This window comes from Lepidochelys olivacea (assembly GCF_965140295.1).
Source record: "Lepidochelys olivacea isolate rLepOli2 genome assembly, chromosome: 3".
Classification (NCBI taxonomy): domain Eukaryota; kingdom Metazoa; phylum Chordata; order Testudines; family Cheloniidae; genus Lepidochelys; species Lepidochelys olivacea.
In genome coordinates this window covers 45721386-45738168 of record NC_140413.1, presented here as the reverse complement: position 1 = coordinate 45738168, position 16783 = coordinate 45721386, and the positions used below count along the sequence as shown (strand labels likewise).

At 45.3% G+C, this 16783-nt stretch overlaps 1 protein-coding gene across 1 annotated transcript in view; it reads left to right on the top strand.

Annotated features, from left to right (window-relative positions):
- The window catches only part of LOC311518839 (uncharacterized protein), a 40616-nt gene extending 23833 nt beyond the window's left edge, over positions 1-16783 (top strand). The window contains exons 10-15 of the mRNA XM_084624910.1: positions 2524-2630; positions 3602-3653; positions 8513-8645; positions 11731-11872; positions 15821-15952; positions 16644-16783. Coding sequence (XP_084481036.1) covers positions 2524-2630; positions 3602-3653; positions 8513-8645; positions 11731-11872; positions 15821-15952; positions 16644-16766 — 689 coding nt within the window. The 3' untranslated portion in view covers positions 16767-16783. The remainder of the gene's footprint in view (positions 1-2523; positions 2631-3601; positions 3654-8512; positions 8646-11730; positions 11873-15820; positions 15953-16643) is intronic.

Below are 16783 nucleotides of genomic sequence, written 5' to 3'. Positions count from 1 at the left end.
GTACAATGTGTTGAGTTTGCCCTCAGCCTTAAGGCTGGTCATCCTCAAGGGTTCTAGATCTTTTCTTTTGTGTCCTTGGAGAGGAGACTTAGCAGAATGCAAAGGCTGCTGTGAGATGAGCACTGTTAACAAAACGGGAAACTACTGAAACTAGCATTGTAGGCTCAGTGCTGCCCCTTGGTGATATCTGAAATGGGAAGTGAGACAAATGGGAACCACAGGGTGTGAGTGAAGCCATCTCTGCATAGGTGTCCTAAGTATTCTGCCAGTTGGTGTTTATAGAAATGGTGGGGACCGTGTATGCAGCTGCCTTTGCTTTAGCTGTAGATGTAGAACAGATTGGTGAAAAAGATGCAGAGTTGCAGAGCAAGACCAAAAGAGTCACAGCCCAGTCCCAAAGCCACATTTAAACATTGTTGGATCAGGTACTGGCTTATAGGTTGGGTGGCTGAGACTGGATAGCCTAGATCCCAGGAGGGGATTGATTGGCCTTTGGCTGGAGCCTGAAGGACTAAGTAGTTTATCCAAGTACAACCTACAGATCTGCTCAGGATATAAGGTCAAAGTGAGTGCTGAAGGCTGAGTTGAAAATTATTTTTTTTTCAATGTATTTAAATAATCTCGCAGATACTTAAGCTCTACAGTTCTTCTTCAGTCTAGAGATTTTTCCACTAGTGGGTGGCTGTAACACAGAGGACCATTTGTGGTTCACTACCGTGTCAGCAATTCTTGTCATGTTTGCTACTCCTGAAAGAATTCTGCACCAAAAAACAAATAAATAAATAAATAAAATTCTACCCTCCAAAAATAAAAATTTGGCACACAATATTTTAAAATTCTGCAAATTTTATTTGTCAATAAATAAATGTGGAGGCTCCAGCAGTGGGGAGCACAGGCTACTGGCTACAGGGAGGTGGAAGATTACTCTGCAGCCCCCTGCCCTCCCTGGGATACAGACTTGATGGTGAGGCTGCACACAACCTTGACACAGCGCAAGGGCTGGGCCTGCCCCAGAAACACCTCGGGGTCCAAGCTCCTCGGCACCAGGTGTGGGCAGGCAGGCTCAGCCTGGCAAGATCCAGGTGTGGGGTGAGAGGGTTCTAGGTGGCTGCGAATGGCTCAGTGGGAGGTCTGGGGGCATAGGTGGTCGTTGGGGGGGGTTCTGGGTGCAGGGGGGTACAGGTGAAGGTGGTTGGGACTAAACGGGGGGTCTGCGTATGGGGGGAATGGAGCTCAGCAGGGGATCCAGGTGCTTGGGGCTTGGTGGGGTGGGGGTCTGGGTGTGGGGGGGCTCATCAGGGTGGTCCAGGTGCATAAGGGGTGTGGCTCATCAGGGTGGGGGTTTGAGTGATGGGGACTCAGCTGGGGGTGGTCTGGGTGCAGGGGTCGGGGTCAGGTGCAGAGGGCTTGGTGTAGGGTTCTGGGTGCAGGGGGGTGGGACTTGGTAGCGTGGAAGTTTGGGTGTGGGAGGGTTTGGGGGGGTTCTGGATATGGAGGGTCTGGATGCAGGGGTGTTGGGGCTCAGTAGGAGGACCACATGCAGGTGGGGCTCAGCAGGGTTGGGGTTTGGGTGCCGGGGGCTTGGTGGGGGAGGTTCTGGGTGCGGGGGGGGTGAGGCTCATGGGAGGGGTCCCCCCCCCCACCCTTTCTGGGCATCCAAAAGGACGTGTCTGTGCTGCTGTGGAGGGGCATGTGAATGGTCTTGTGGCTTCCCTTTGCTTCCCCATCAGAAAGTCATTTTTTATCCAGGGAAGCAAAGAAATCTGTAGGGGACATGAATTCTGCATGCCCACAGTAGCGCAGATTTTCCCCCATATATAAAATTGATTATAGGGAAAAACCTGCTTAGGCAAAGATTGTAACTGGCTGAAATTAAGTTTTATTCTTAGAAGCACATTCCTACTTTTGTTTCTTTGTAACCCTCTCTTAACCCTTATTACTTCTACTTGGTATCACTTAACCTATGGGACTGATGTGTGGTAGGCACGCTGCTGGGGTCAGGGTGCTGAATCAGATCTGCAAAGTATACCGACGCTCAGGGGATTGCCTCCTTGTCTGCTAGCTGTTGGTGTCTGGGCTGTAAACCGCACCAGTAGAGCATTTAATGCACCCAGGGTTGTAGGGCAGACGGTGGTATAACCACTTGCTGGTTTAGATTGCATCCCCAAATGTCACAGAGGCATAAAAACTGTCACTGCTGCCTTATTCCTAATAAATCATAATTTTAAAAAAGCAGATCAATAAGACAATGCTAGTTCAACATTAGCTCCATAATTCCCTATAAAACAGTTCGCTCTTCCATTCAATAAACAGACAGAGGGTACTCTTTCTCCACTGAGCCCATAGAGGGCTTGTATGACTCAAGCACAGATATTTAGGTCATGATTACCTCTCTCTTCCTCATGTGCATGTCCATTGCAAGACACTCAGCAATATTTACTGCATTGGCACGTAAAATTCAAAATCCCCCCTTGAAATTAAATACTTCCTTTTAAAATAATTTTCCTTTGCTGTATTTGTCAGGCAACAAGAAATCTGAAAACATGGCTGGAAAACCCAAACTGCACTACACTAAAGGAAGAGGTAAAATGGAATCTATCCGATGGCTGTTAGCAGCAGCTGGGGTTGAGGTTTGTATTTCTCATAAAGTGATCAGATTAATCAATGGTTGAAATGACTGTTCTATTTTGACAGTATGACTAATGACTAGTTATTAGCACAATCTCCTAACACACAAGTGATTACGTGTACAAGAGTCACAAGAAGCTGGATGTAAATTCTGCATGTCAGCTGTCCTATATATTACTTACACGGTCCTAATAATATTCAGCAAGGATATTAGTGAAACTGGCATTTCGTGTCCTGTAGAATGTATTCATTTCATTCTTTGCAATAACAAGGGTTTCTGTTTCCAAGGAGAAACTGTCCTTGGCTATCGTCTTGTTCAGAAAAATTAATTTGAAGAGATCTTGAATTGTTGCTGCTGTTCAAAGTCAGGAATCTCTCCAACTTCTTTTGAATGATTGCTATTTTCAATTGTCTCTCATTTACTCTTGCTTTAAAGACCCAGTCACACCATATGAATAACTTTGAAAAACATTTTGTTTAGAGATAATTTTGTATACTTTTTGTCCAGATCCTCAAACTTGTATAAATTAGCACAGCTCTCCCGAAGTCAACAAAGCTACCTTGATTCACATCAAGCAAAAGTGTGGCATGATATGGCTTAATTTCTGTGCTGAATATTTTCTTGAAATTATTGTCATTTCCTAGGAATTCATTTTCCTCTTTGGCTTCTCAACACTTGAAGTGAAAAATCTTCTTTATGACTTGCAGTGATGTATGTTACTGTGGGAGATAAGCTGCTAGAGAACAAGTTATGGAGCAACAAAGATCCTATTCTCATTCAAATGTCTTTTATTTTTATTTTTTAAATCAAGGCAAGAAACATAAAGGCAGAATTGTCTCTTGTAGTTTCTCAACATTTTCCATGTAGCATTAGCTGCTTTTTAAATAAAGTACCCAAAGGCAAATATCCACTAATTGTTCATTCATGATCCATGAAATATAGCAATCAACCCCCTTTATTTCTGTTTTCCAGTTTGAAGAAGAGTATGTGGAAACAAAGGAAGACTTAGAAAAGTTACGCAACGGTGAGTCTAGGGCCTAGTCCAGACACAAACTTGCACTGATTTAACTTAGCCCTGGTCTACGCTACAAGTTTAGGTCGAATTTAGCAGTATTAGGTCGATTTAACCCTGCACCCATCCACACAACGAAGCCATTTTTGTTGACTTAATGTCAACAAACCCAAACTGCACTACACTAAAGGAGGTACTGGATCTGATCGCTGTATGGGGAGATGAATCCATGCTATCAGAACTCCATTCCAAAAGACAAAATGCCAAAATATTTGAAAAAATCATCAAGGGCATGAAGGACAGAGGCTATCACAGGGACCCGCAGCAGTGCCGCGTGAAACTTAAGGAGCTCAGGCAAGCCTACCAAAAAACCCAAGAGGCAAACACCCGCTCGGGGTCAGAGCCCCAGACGTGCCGCTTCTATGATGAGCTGCATGCAATTCTAGTGGGTGCCCCTACAACTACCGCACCCCTGTACGTGGACTCCTGCAAGGGAGTCTCACGCAACAGGGATGAGAATTTTGGGGACGAGGAAGATGAGGAGGAGGAGATAGCGCACAGCAGACAAGCGGAGAAACCGTTCTCCCCGACAGCCAGGAACTGTTTATCACCCTGGTGACAGTACCCTCCCAACCCGGGCTCCCGGACCTTGAAGGCGGAGAAGGCACCTCTGGTGAGTGTACCTTTGTAAATATAATACATGCTTTAAAAGCAAGTGTGTTTAATGATTACTTTGTTCTGAAGACTTGGGATGATTTTGCGGCCACTACAGCTACTGGAAAAGTCTGTTAACGTCTCTGGGGATGGAGCAGAAATCCTCCAGGGACATCTCCATGAAGCTGTCCTGGAGGTACTCCCAAAGCCTTTGCAAAAGGTTTCTGGGGAGGGCAGCCTTATTGCATCCTCCATGGTAGGACACTTTATCACGGCAGGCCAGTAGCACATAGTCTGGAATCATTGCATAAGAAAGCATGGCAGCATGTGGTCCCAGTGTTTGCTGGCATTCAAGCAACATCCGTTCTTTATCTATCAGCTGCAGATGTTTCAACGCTGCCACTAGCATCTCCATCCCAGAGGCTAGTGCAGACAAGAAGGCGAAAAAAACGCACTAGTGATGAAATATTCTCTGAGCTCATGTAGTCCACCCAAACTGAAAGAGCCCAGCAGAATGCATGGAGGCAGACAATGGCAGAGTCCAGGAAAGCACAAAATGAACGCAAGGACAAGTGGCGGGATCAAGAGGAAAGGTGGCAGCAGCATGATGAAAGGAGGCAGGGTGCAATGCTGAGGCTACTGGAGGATCAAACTGATATGCTCCGGCGTATAGTTGAGGTGCAGGAAAGGCACAGACCGCCACTGCAGCCCCTGTGTAACCAACCACCCTCCTCCCCAAGTCCATAGCCTCCTCACCCAGACGCCCAAGAATGTGGTGGGGGGGCCCCTTCAGGCACCCAACCAGTCCACCCCAGAGGATTGCCGAAGCAGCAGAAGGCTCGCATTCAATAAGTTTTGAAGTGCATCGTGGCCTTGTCCTTCCCTCCTCTCTTCCTCCCTCACCCCTCCCGGGCCACATTGGCAGTTATCCCCCCTATTTGTGTGATGAATTAATAAAGAATGCATGAATTTGAAATAACAATGACTTTATTGCCTCTGCAAGCGGTGATCGAAGGAGGGAGGGGAGGGTGGTTGGCTTACAGGGAAGTACAGTGAACCAAGCGAGCGGGTTTTCATCAAGGAGAAACAAACAGAACTGTCACAATGTAGCCTGGTCAGCCATGAAACTGGTTTTCAAAGCTTCTCTGATGCGCAGCACGCCCTGCTGTGCTCTTCTAACTGCCCTGGTGTCTGGCTGCGCGTTATCAGTGGCCAGGCGATTTGCCTCAACTTCCCACCCTGCCATAAATGTCTCCCCCTTACTATCACAGATATTGCGGAGCACACAGCAAGCGGTAATAACAATGGGAATATTGGTTTCGCTGAGGTCTAACCAAGTCAGTAAACTGCGCCAGCGAGCTTTTAAACGTCCAAATGCACATTCTACCGCCATTCTGCACTTGCTCAGCCTATAGTTGAACAGCTCCTGACTACTGTCCAGGGTGCCTGTGTACGGCTTCATGAGCCATGGCATTGAGGGTAGGCTGGGTTCCCAAGGATAACTATAGGCATTTCAACATCCCCAATGGTTATTTTCGGGTATGGAAAGTAAGTCCCTTGCTGCAGCTGTTCATACGGACCAGAATTCCTGAAGATGAGAGCGTCATGTACCTTTCCCAGCCATCCCATGCTGATGTTGGGGAAATGTCCCTTGTGATCCACCAGTGCTTGCAGCACCACTGAAAAGTACCCCTTTCGGTTTATGTACTGGTTGCCTTGGTGCTCCGGTCCCAAGACAGGGATATGCGTTCCTTCTATCGCCCCACCACAGTTAGGGAATCCCATTGCAGCAAAGCCATCTAGTGTGACCTGTATGTTTCCCAGAGTCACTACCCTTGATAGCAGCAGCTCAGTGATTGCGCTGGCTACTTGAATCACAGCGGCCCCCACAGTAGATTTGCCCACTCCAAATTGATTCCCCCACTGACCAGTAGCAGCTGTCTGGCGTTGCAAGCTTCCAGAGGGCTATCGCCACTTTCTTGTGAACTGTGAGGGTTGCTCTCATCTTGCTTTCCCCTGCCCTAAAGTGCAAGAATACCAAGTCACAAAGTTCCACGAAAGTGCCCTTACGCATGCGAAAGTTTCGCAGCCACTGGGAATCATTCCAGACTCGCAACCCTATGCGGTCCCACCAGTCTGTGCTTGTTTCATGGGCCCAGAATTGGCATTCCATGGCATGAGCCTGCCCCATTGCCACCAGGATGGCCAAATTGCTGGGGCCCGTGCTTTGGGAGAAGTCTATGTCCATGTCCTCATCACTCTCATCACCGCGCTGCCATCGCCTCCTCACCTGCTTTTGTAGGTCTGTTTCTGCATACACTGCATGATAATGAGCGAGGTGTTTACAATGCTCATTACTGCTGCGGTGATCTGAGCAGGCTCCATGCTTGCCATGGTATGGCGTCTGCAGGAGAGCAGAGTTGCAGGGGAAACAGTGGTTGGATGACCAGTTTTGCAGACCGACTGCACCGTCTGCTGCCAGGACACAACAGCTGAGTGGGCTGCATGCTTGCCGTGTTATGGCGAGACAAGAGCAGCCGAGCAGAGTTGCAGCGGAAGCGGCCATGCGAGACCACCAGGAGAGCAGAGTGGCAGTGGAAGCGGTGGATGATGACGGTTAGCAGTTCTACTGCACCGTCTGCTGAAAGCAGCGTGGCGCCCGCACGGAAAAAAGGCGCGAAACGATTGTCTGCCGTTGCTTTCATGGAGGGAGGGGCGACTGACGACATGTACCCAAAACCACCTGCGACAATGTTTTTGCCCCATCAGGCATTAGGAGCTTAATTCCTATGGGCAGCGGAGACTGCAGAAACTGTGGGATAGCTACCCACAGTGCAACGCTCCGAAAGTCGATGCTAGCCTCGGTAGTGTGAACTTACTCCGCCAACTTAATGCACTTAGTGGGGACAACACACAATCGGCTGTATAAAATTGCTTCCTAAAAATTGACTTCTATAAATTAGACATAATTTTGTAGTGTAGACATACCCTTAAAGATGTAGTTTTTAAACTGGTGCAAGTTTGTGTCTAGACCAGTGGTTCACAACCTGTGGGCCACTTGCGGCCCAATCAGTACACAGCTGTGGCCCGTGTGACATCCTCAGTGCCATAACTAGGGTGGGGCAGGAGGGGCACCTGCCCCGGGGGTGCAAAAATGGGGTGGTGCGAGACCAGGCCCAGGTGTCAGCTCCCCCCTCCTACCCTAGTAGGATTGTGAGTCCGGTGACCCTGGCTGGAGCAGGCTCCCTGGCACTAGAACTGCAGGGGCAGGGTGGGCTGCCAAGCTGAACTACATGCAGGTGAGATGGTAGACAGGAGGTGCTGAGAGGGGGGATGCAGGGGGCTAGGGCCACAGGGAGGGTGGGGCAGGGGCGCTGGGAGGGAGTGCAGGGGGCTAGGGCTTCAGGGAGGGGGGTGCAGCCACTGCATGGGGGACAGACTCTAGGTGTCTGGGGCACAGTCTCTGGATGGTCATCCAGTGTTTGGGGGCTCTGGATGATGGGGGAGCACTCCCTGGCTGTAGGGGCAGCCCCTGGGTGGGGGGTGCCCTGCACCAGGTAGGGCTCCCCATCTTTGCAGACAGGCTCCACAGCCATGCTCTCCAGGCGCTCAGCCCAGCTATGCTGCCAGCAGCGGAGCGGAAGTGAGGGTAACAATATATCATGCCATGCCACCCTTTCAGTAAATTAATTAATTTTAACAGTTTGATGTTTTGACTTATTTTGCTAATTCAAAATGCTCTTGGTAGATATTTGCCAGTGTTGAAAAGAAAGGTACTATATTGATTTGCATGGTATTGCTGTCATTTTACAAATAGTAAACCTTATTTTTTTTGTAGATGTACAGGGTGTGTGTGTGTATAATGGATTGTTGATGCGGCCCACATAACACAGAGAGAGCTGCACAGGCAACCCACATTGGTAAATAGGTTGAGAGCCACGGTCTGGACAGTCATATTTTAAGAACAACTTTCTTCTGTTTGGCTTAATCTGGATTGTCAGTGGAAGGGGAGTTTTGTTCATGAGACCACTTCTCTAATGTGATATGGCCTGCGTGAGAGGTGTACTGCATATTCCTTCACTCTGGCAATAGAAGCTTAGGATCTCTCTAACATAACTGGAAATGTCCATGTAAATTATAAGGCGTTTTCTCTCAGATCCAGGCAATGATACAACAGTTTGAGAACTGAGTGACTTAACTTCTTTTCCTTTCCAAAGATGGAGCCCTGCTGTTTCAACAAGTGCCCATGGTGGAAATTGATGGGATGAAGATGGTGCAGACCAGAGCCATTCTCAGCTACATAGCAGGGAAACACAACCTCTATGGGAAGGACCTGAGGGAGAGAGCACTGTACTGTAACACGACCCTTATTAATATACACTTCCTTTATTTGAACATTTGCCTGAAGTAGATAAAGAAGAATACTGCTTAGAAATTTAACCCCCTTCTCCCCCGCATATATATTAAAATGATAAACCTGTCCAAACACCATTGATGTCTCAAACCCAGAGTTTTGATTCATGGTCATTATGTACCTGGTAGATTCATACATTCCAAGGCCAGAAGAGACTATTGTGATCTTTTCTGACCTCCTGTATATCACAGGCCACAGAACCTCCCAAATAATTCCTAGAGCACATCCTTTGGAAAAACATCCAATCTTGATTTTAAAAGTGCCAGTGATGGAGAGTTCACCACGACCTTGGTAAATTGTTCCAATGGTTACTTACTCTCACTGTTAAAATATTTACACCTTATTTCCAGTAAGAATTTGTCTAGCTTCAACTTCCAGCCATTGGATCATGTTATACCTTTCTCTGCTAAATTGAAGAGCTCATGATTAAATACTTGTTCCCTATGACTGTTGATGAACACGAACAAATTGATGATACTGTTAAGGCTCTCCACAGAGTTTCTTAATTTATATAGAGACCAGAAGCATCTTAAGTTCCTGAGGCAACTTCCAATCCTTAATGGGATAATAATAAAGGCCTCATATGCCTTGGTATTTACTTTAATTTCTTTCCTATTTAATGATAACGGTTCAGAGAACTTAATCTTTGGAGGAAGCCTGGGGTGTGTTTGTGCCTGTTGGCCCAATTTAAAAACAGCCAGTTTCAACTGAAAACTTCTGTTCACTTTAAAAATTACCATAGATTGTTGTTTGTACATATGCACTCTACAATCTCCTAAAGCAAAACAATTTTTGGATACTCTGTTGCTTAGACAAGGACTTCATCGTATATAAGAATTCTAGTTTCACAGCATTAGCAGGGGTTCTCAAACTTCATTGCACTGTGACCCCCTTCTGACAACAAAAATGACTACACAACCCCAGGAGGTGGGGCCGAAGCCTGAGCCTGCCTGAGCCCCACTGTCCTGGGTGCGGGGGGCCAAATCCCAAGCCCCATTGCCGTGGGTGGGGGGCTGAAGTCCAAGGGCTTCAGCCCCAGGCTGGGAGCTTGTAAGCTGAGCCCCACTGCCCATGGCTGAAGCCCTTGGGCTTTGGCTTCGGCCCCAGGCCCCAGCAAGTCTAAGCTAGCCCTGGCGACCCCATTAAAATTGGGTCGTGACCCACTTTGGGGTACCCACCATTTGAGTACCCACCGTTTGAGAACTGCTGTGCTATAGCTTAACATGTGAGCAATGAAATTTTCCTTGTCCACCCCTCCTAACGAAGTCATAACAAAAACATCAGTGTTGAGAGAACATATTAAGAACATATTAAGCTTTCTCCTGAAAATTAACTCAGTGGGAATCCTTTTATGGGGTTCAATGTTTGTGGTATCAATTATATACAAATAAATGTGTTCATTTTACCAGGAAAGCCTTCGCCCCAATCCTCCCCTGCCCTGTGAACTCATTTTCAGCTCCGATTCTTTCAGCATCATTACCAACAAATTAACAATTCTGAAGCCTATATTCTACCCTTGACTAGAATAGGACTGATCATGTAAATCTAGATTCCACCATTTGCTACCTGTTCAGCATTATTGTTGTCAAAAACCAAAGGTGCTGGTTCTCAAAATGTTCTGTAGAGCTCTTGCTGGTTATATACGTATATATCTTGCTGGTGCCTCTGTGTTTCCTGCTACTAAAAAAGAAAAAAAAAATCTGCTACAAATTGGAGCTTGTTGAAAGAGGGAAAACAAAGGGTGAAAACCTCTTCCAAAATTTCCATTTATTGTCAAAATTCAAAAAGTTTTTCTGATCAGCAGTGTAGCTGTGGTTGTAGCTGGTTTTCCTGCTTTTTTTTTTTTTTTGGAATTTCAAAATGTAAACAGCTTTTGAATAGCACAACTAAAAATACAGAGATATGTTCCTAATATTACTCTTCATGTGAACTATTGCTGTTCTTGCCACTGGGACAATCTCTCTTTCATAGCATGTGTCAAGGTTCCTTCCCCACTCTGAACGCTAGGGTACAGATGTGGGGACCTGCATGAAAAACTCCTAAGCTTATCTTTACCAGCTTAGGTCAAAACTTCCCCAAGGTACAAAATATTCCACCCTTTGTCCTTGGATTGGCCGCTACCACCACCAAACAAATACTGGTTACTGGGAAAGAGCTGTTTGGAAACGTCTTTCCCCCCAAATACTTCCCAAAACCTTGCACCCCACTTTCTGGACAAGGTTTGGTAAAAAGCCTCACCAATTTGCATAGGTGACCACAGACCCAAACCCTTGGATCTGAGAACAATGAAAAAGCATTCAGTTTTCTTACAAGAAGACTTTTAATAGAAATAGGAGTAAATAGAAGTAAAGAAATCCCCTCTGTAAAATCAGGATGGTAGATACCTTACAGGGTAATTAGATTCAAAACACAGAGAATCCCTCTAGGCAAAACCTTAAGTTACAAAAAAGATACACAGACAGAAATAGTTATTCTATTCAGTGCAATTCTTTTCTCAGCCATTTAAAGAAATCATAATCTAACACGTACCTAGCTAGATTACTTACTAAAAGTTCTAAGACTCCATTCCTGGTCTATCCCCAGCAAAGACAGAATATAGACAGACACACAGACCCTTTGTTTCTCTCCCTCCTCCCAGCTTTTGAAAGTATCTTGTCTCCTCATTGGTCATTGTGGTCAGGTGCCAGCGAGGTTACCTTTAGCTTCTTAACCCTTTACAGGTGAGAGGAGCTTTCCCCTGGCCAGGAGGGATTTTAAAGGGGTTTACCCTTCCCTTTATATTTATGACAGCATGGATCTCATATTAATGAAGACTGAGAACCTCTAGTCTAAAGTATTACTAATAGCACAGGTAAAGATCAAGAGGTCAAATCAATTTTGTTGTAGTGCAGTGGCTGAGTTAGCCTCCTGAGTACTGCTGCCATTGCACTACAATAAAATAACAAGCTGACTGGACAAAAAGTCAAGTGTTCAGAAATCAATGGACACCTCTAAACGGAAAATAAAAACCATTTGTTTCAGGATTGATATGTACGTGGAAGGAACAACAGATCTGATGGGAATGATCATGTTTCTCCCTTTCCAACCACCTGAGGCAAAGGAGAAGAATTTTGCTTTAATCATCGAGAGGGCCACAACCAGATACTTCCCAGTCTATGAAAAGGTAAGTAACAGTGAGGCAACAGTTCAGACATGACAGATCATAGAGAAGAACAGTTTGTACAATGGTGTTTGCTGAAATTTCCCTTGCACAGGAGGAAATGTCCTCAGGGCAGGTGGAGTTGTAGGACTGCAGGACTGCTCGGGGAAACCTCATAGAATGGGGGCCACCAAACAACCTGGTGCTGATTCTGGCACGGAGAGCCCCCATTGACCTCAGTAGGACCACTCACAGAGTAGGATGCAATTCACTGTGAGCAGGGATGGCAGAATCCAGCTCTTCTAAAGTAGTTTAGACCATGGTAACACAGTGATACCAACTCTTCACTAGCACCATAGTGGTATATGCATGCACATCAATGGCTGGGATACAGTCCTGAGAGCATATATCAGGGTATATTTTTCCAAGAAGTTCAAGTGTTTCTGCTGTTCTGAATTAAATATAGTTGTGATTCAGAAGTGTTAATAGCTAATCCTACAATCTTTACTCAGGCAAAACTGTTATTTATTTGTATTGTAATAGCTCCTAGTGGCTCCAGCTAAGATTGAGGGTCCCTTTGTCATGGTTAGGGCCCTACCAAATTCATGGCCGTGAAAAATGTTTCACGGACCGTGAAATCTTGTCTCCCTCATGAAATCTGGCTATTGTAGGGGGGTCGTGATATTCCCACCCTTACTTCTGCACTGCCTTCAGAGCTGGGTGGCCAGAGGGCAGTGGCTGCTGGCTGGGCATCCAGCTTTGAAGGCAGCGCTCCCACCAGCAGGAGCAGAGAAGCGAGGGTGGCATGGTATGGGGATCATCATTTTGGGGGGGGCAGGGCCAGCATTACGGGTGGGTGACCACTTAGGGTGCTGTGGTCTCCCCCCAACACACACATGCCCCCGAGGCCCCTTTGACCTCCAAGTGCTGGAGAGGAGCAGGGCTGGAGGCGTCCTGGCTGGGGGCTCTTACCATGTGCCAGGCACCAGCTGCTAGCCCCAGCCAGGTTGTAGAGGGACAGGACTTCCTCTTCCCTTGCATGGGCTGGGTCAGACCCACCTCCAGCAGCAGGGCAGAAGTAAGGGTGGCAATACCATACTATTCCACCCTTGCTTCTGCGCTGCTGCTGGCAGTGAAGCTGCCTTCAGAGCTGGGCTCCCAGCCAGCAGCCGCCACTCTCCAGCTGCCCATCTCTGAAGGCAGCACCACTGCCGCCAGCAGCAGCTCAGAAGTAAGGGTGACAATACCGTGAGCCCCCTACAATGGCCTTGTGTCACCCCCCACAATCCCTTTTTGGTCAGGACCTCCAGAGTTACAACACCGTGAAAATTCAGATTTAAAAAATCCTATGACTGAAATTTACCAAAATGGACTGTGAATTTGGTAGGGCCCTAGTCATGGTTACTAAAATTCCCATTGAAGTCACCTTGGGAGTAATGAGGAAATTTGAATACATTTTTCATGATTTGGTACATGAGTTCTATCTCTTTATTCACTCTTGAGCTGTAGACAAATATGCAGCCTTTTCTAAAATCTTTGAGCACTGTAAAAAATATGCACACAGCAGGAGTTCATGGAGAGCTGACTGGAAGAGAGTTGTACAGGAAGTGTCACATGTAAAACAGAAATGCCCAAGGGTGGATTTGTCAGTAAGAATGCAAAACCTCAATTATGCAGCTTCACCTGATGTCTCCTCAGCAGAACCTCAGATTTGCACAAGCAGAATCAGTGTTTACAATATGCAAGAAATTCAGTCATCACCATCCTCATCATTCTTCCTGCACCATCAGCTGCATACGTTCGAAGTCAAACAGCACCAATCATCCCTGTCCTGGGTTCACTTTTCCAGGTCTTTTTTATTGAGATGTAATAATGCCACTTCAGCTATTATAATGCTACGGAGTGTGTCTCTAGCTTGGCCTCTCTCACTCTTGCCTGGAGTTGCCAAATAGTGCTTGTTTAGGTAACCTCCTTTTGGGCAAGGTTTCCCAAATAAGTCAAGCTCTTCTTCCTTTCTGCTTGTATCGTTGTAGCTAGTTGTGCCCATTCTAGGATCTCTTCGTTACTTATTTTTAGTCCATTTTACTATGAATATGTTACACATACATCTGCACTGAACGATGTTCAGTTTGCATTGGATGGACTCTTCTCCATGTGGAGGATGCTTAGGATGTTGCTTTTGAAGATCTTAAGTTTGTTTTGTTAACCACATTGGACTTGAGACTTTGAAATATAGCAATTGCTTAACCTATTCTGGATTCTATTTCAAACACAGTCACCAGTACTGGGAGTGATACTGTCTAGATTAGTCAACTTATTGACTGTTTTTAAGGCTTCACCTTCCAAGTACAGAAAATCATTGTAGGTAAATTAATTTTCATAACTTCCATCTTTGATTTAGTAATAAGACCTGTTTGCTTGGCAGAACTTGCAAGACCATCTGTCTTTGGCTGTCTATCTTCAGCTGTCTTATTTAGAAGACAGATGTCATCTGCAAAGTCTAAATCTCCAAGCTTGCCATTTATCCATGCAGTGCTCATTTCCATACTGTGACAATCTGTCACTTAAATTCAATAGCAACTCCAAACAAGATGAGGGACAAGGTATTACTTTGTCTGAGAGCAATGTTAACATTAAACCAGTCTGTTAGCTCCTGGTTTATCTTTGCTTCACACTGAGTGTTTTGATGCAATGTTAGGATATAGATATTCAGGCCTGTCTGTAAAGGCCTATACTCTAAGAATTTAGGTGTATTCCTATCACTTGGCTAGTTAGAGGTATAAAAGAAAGAATCAAAATCACTGTCTGCCAGTGTAAGGGCCTTCTCTTACTGTGACAGTCTGAGGCCCTGTTCTTAGGCTATGGCCTTTGGCTAAGCGACAGAGGCAGCCATAAGCTGGGAAGTGAATGGTCACATCCTCACATTCCAAACTAGTCACATTGAAATAAGGTGCTATTGGGCTGTTAGGAATTTAATCCTGTCCTTATAGTGCCTATCACCTCCAGAGAAAGGGAAGTGCCTAGAAGCTGTAAAAGGAAATTGAGGTTGATAGTTTTCTGTCTGGTAAGAACTCACTTATCAATAGACACAGCTGGGAAACTCTTATGTCTTTACAGATGTAGTTGTGAAATCCTCACTTCTGTATTGTTTTGTCATTATAGTTCCCACTTTGCTATTGTTTATTGGCATGGTCTCTGTCTGGTTCTGTGATTGCTTCTGTCTGCTGTATAATTAATTTTGCTGGGTGTAAACTAATTTTGCTGGGTGTAAACTAAGGTGGTGGGATATAATTGGTTAGCTAATCCATGTTAGGATTGGTTAGTTAAATTTTAGTAGAATGATTGGTTAAGGTATAGCTAAGAATATTACTATATAAATTAGGGGCAAACAGGAAGTAAGTTGGGATTCGAAAATAAGGAAAAAAGGAACTTGTATTTAAGCTTGCTGGAAGTTCACCCCAATAAACATCGAATTGTTTGCACCTTCGGACTTCAGGTATTGTTGCTCTCTGTTCATGCGAGAAGGACCAGGGAAGTAAGTGGGTGAAGGAATAAGCCCCCTAACATGCAAGTTTTAAATAATTTTGATGATTTTGTTGGAGACTCCATAGATTCATACTATTTACTATGGTGGTTCTCTAGCTACACTATCAAATGTTTTTTTGGAAATCTACAAAATCAGGCTATTTCTTAACCACTTCTACAAATAATCCCCTTCTGTTTGCACCATTGCCATGAATCTCCTTCTTGGGGACTGAAGTCCTGCAGTTATCCTGACCTAGGAGAGGTTATACACTGAATCGTGGACCCAATTTGAATTAAATGACTTTGCATTCTGATTGCCCACAATCCTCTACTTGTCACCTCAGACCTCTTGCTTGGACTAGTCCTGACAAATCCATATTTAACCAAGTAAGTAAGCTATTTCCCATTTGTACCCCTAAGACCTCTCTGTTTTCTCATCTTCCATAGGTTTTAAAGGAGCATAGCCAACAGTTTCTTGTTGGTAACCAATTTAGCTGGGCGGATGTCCATCTGCTTGAGGCCATTTTAATGGCAGAAGAGTGCAAGCCTGATATACTCTCCCCATTCCCGCAGTTACAGGTAACTGAATCACCTGATCTCACCAAGGAACATACACTTATATTCAGACTCTGTTGCCCAATGTAAAGTATTGATGTTTAAGCCCTTGGAGCCACTGCAGCACTTGAGCTCTCATTATTCTCAGTGGTAGATGCTGTGGAAAGAGTCGAGCTGCTCAGGACATTTTCAGCAAAAAAAACCCCTGCATTGAAGCCAAAATGCTTAAGAGAGACGTTTCAATTTTGATGAAGACGGTTTTTTAGAGGGAGACACTCTCATGCACTGGCCTGGGGTGTGGAAGACCCAGGTTCAAGTTGCTCTGACCAACTCAAAGCAGAGCAAGGACTTGAACCTGGGTCTTCTAGGTCCTAGGCTGGTGCCCAAATCACCATGCTGTCACATGCTGTTGCTCCCCAAATTGAAAACAGACATTAACACAATTTCATTTGTGTGAACACCTTAGAAAGGTTACAATCTGGAACAAAACAAATTTTGAAACCTTGAAAGTCGCCACAAAAATGTACGCTCATCCTCTGGCCAGCTCTAGTACTGACCTCTTCTGGAAATCTGGCCACAAATAGCTACCAATTGTTTTGTTTTGTGTGTTTTTTTGCTCATGCAAATTTTTTGTTAAATACATTGTGAATTTTAATCTATGAAGTTGAATGTCATTTCCTTAATCTGAAAGGCTTTTTACTGCTTCTTCTTTTAGGCTTTTAAAGGAAGAATAAGCAACATCCCCACAATTAAGAAATTCTTGCAGCCTGGTAGCCAGAGGAAATCACCAGCAGATGACAAGCACGTTGCACAGGTGAAGAAAATATTCAACATCTAATCACTATGTGGTTACTA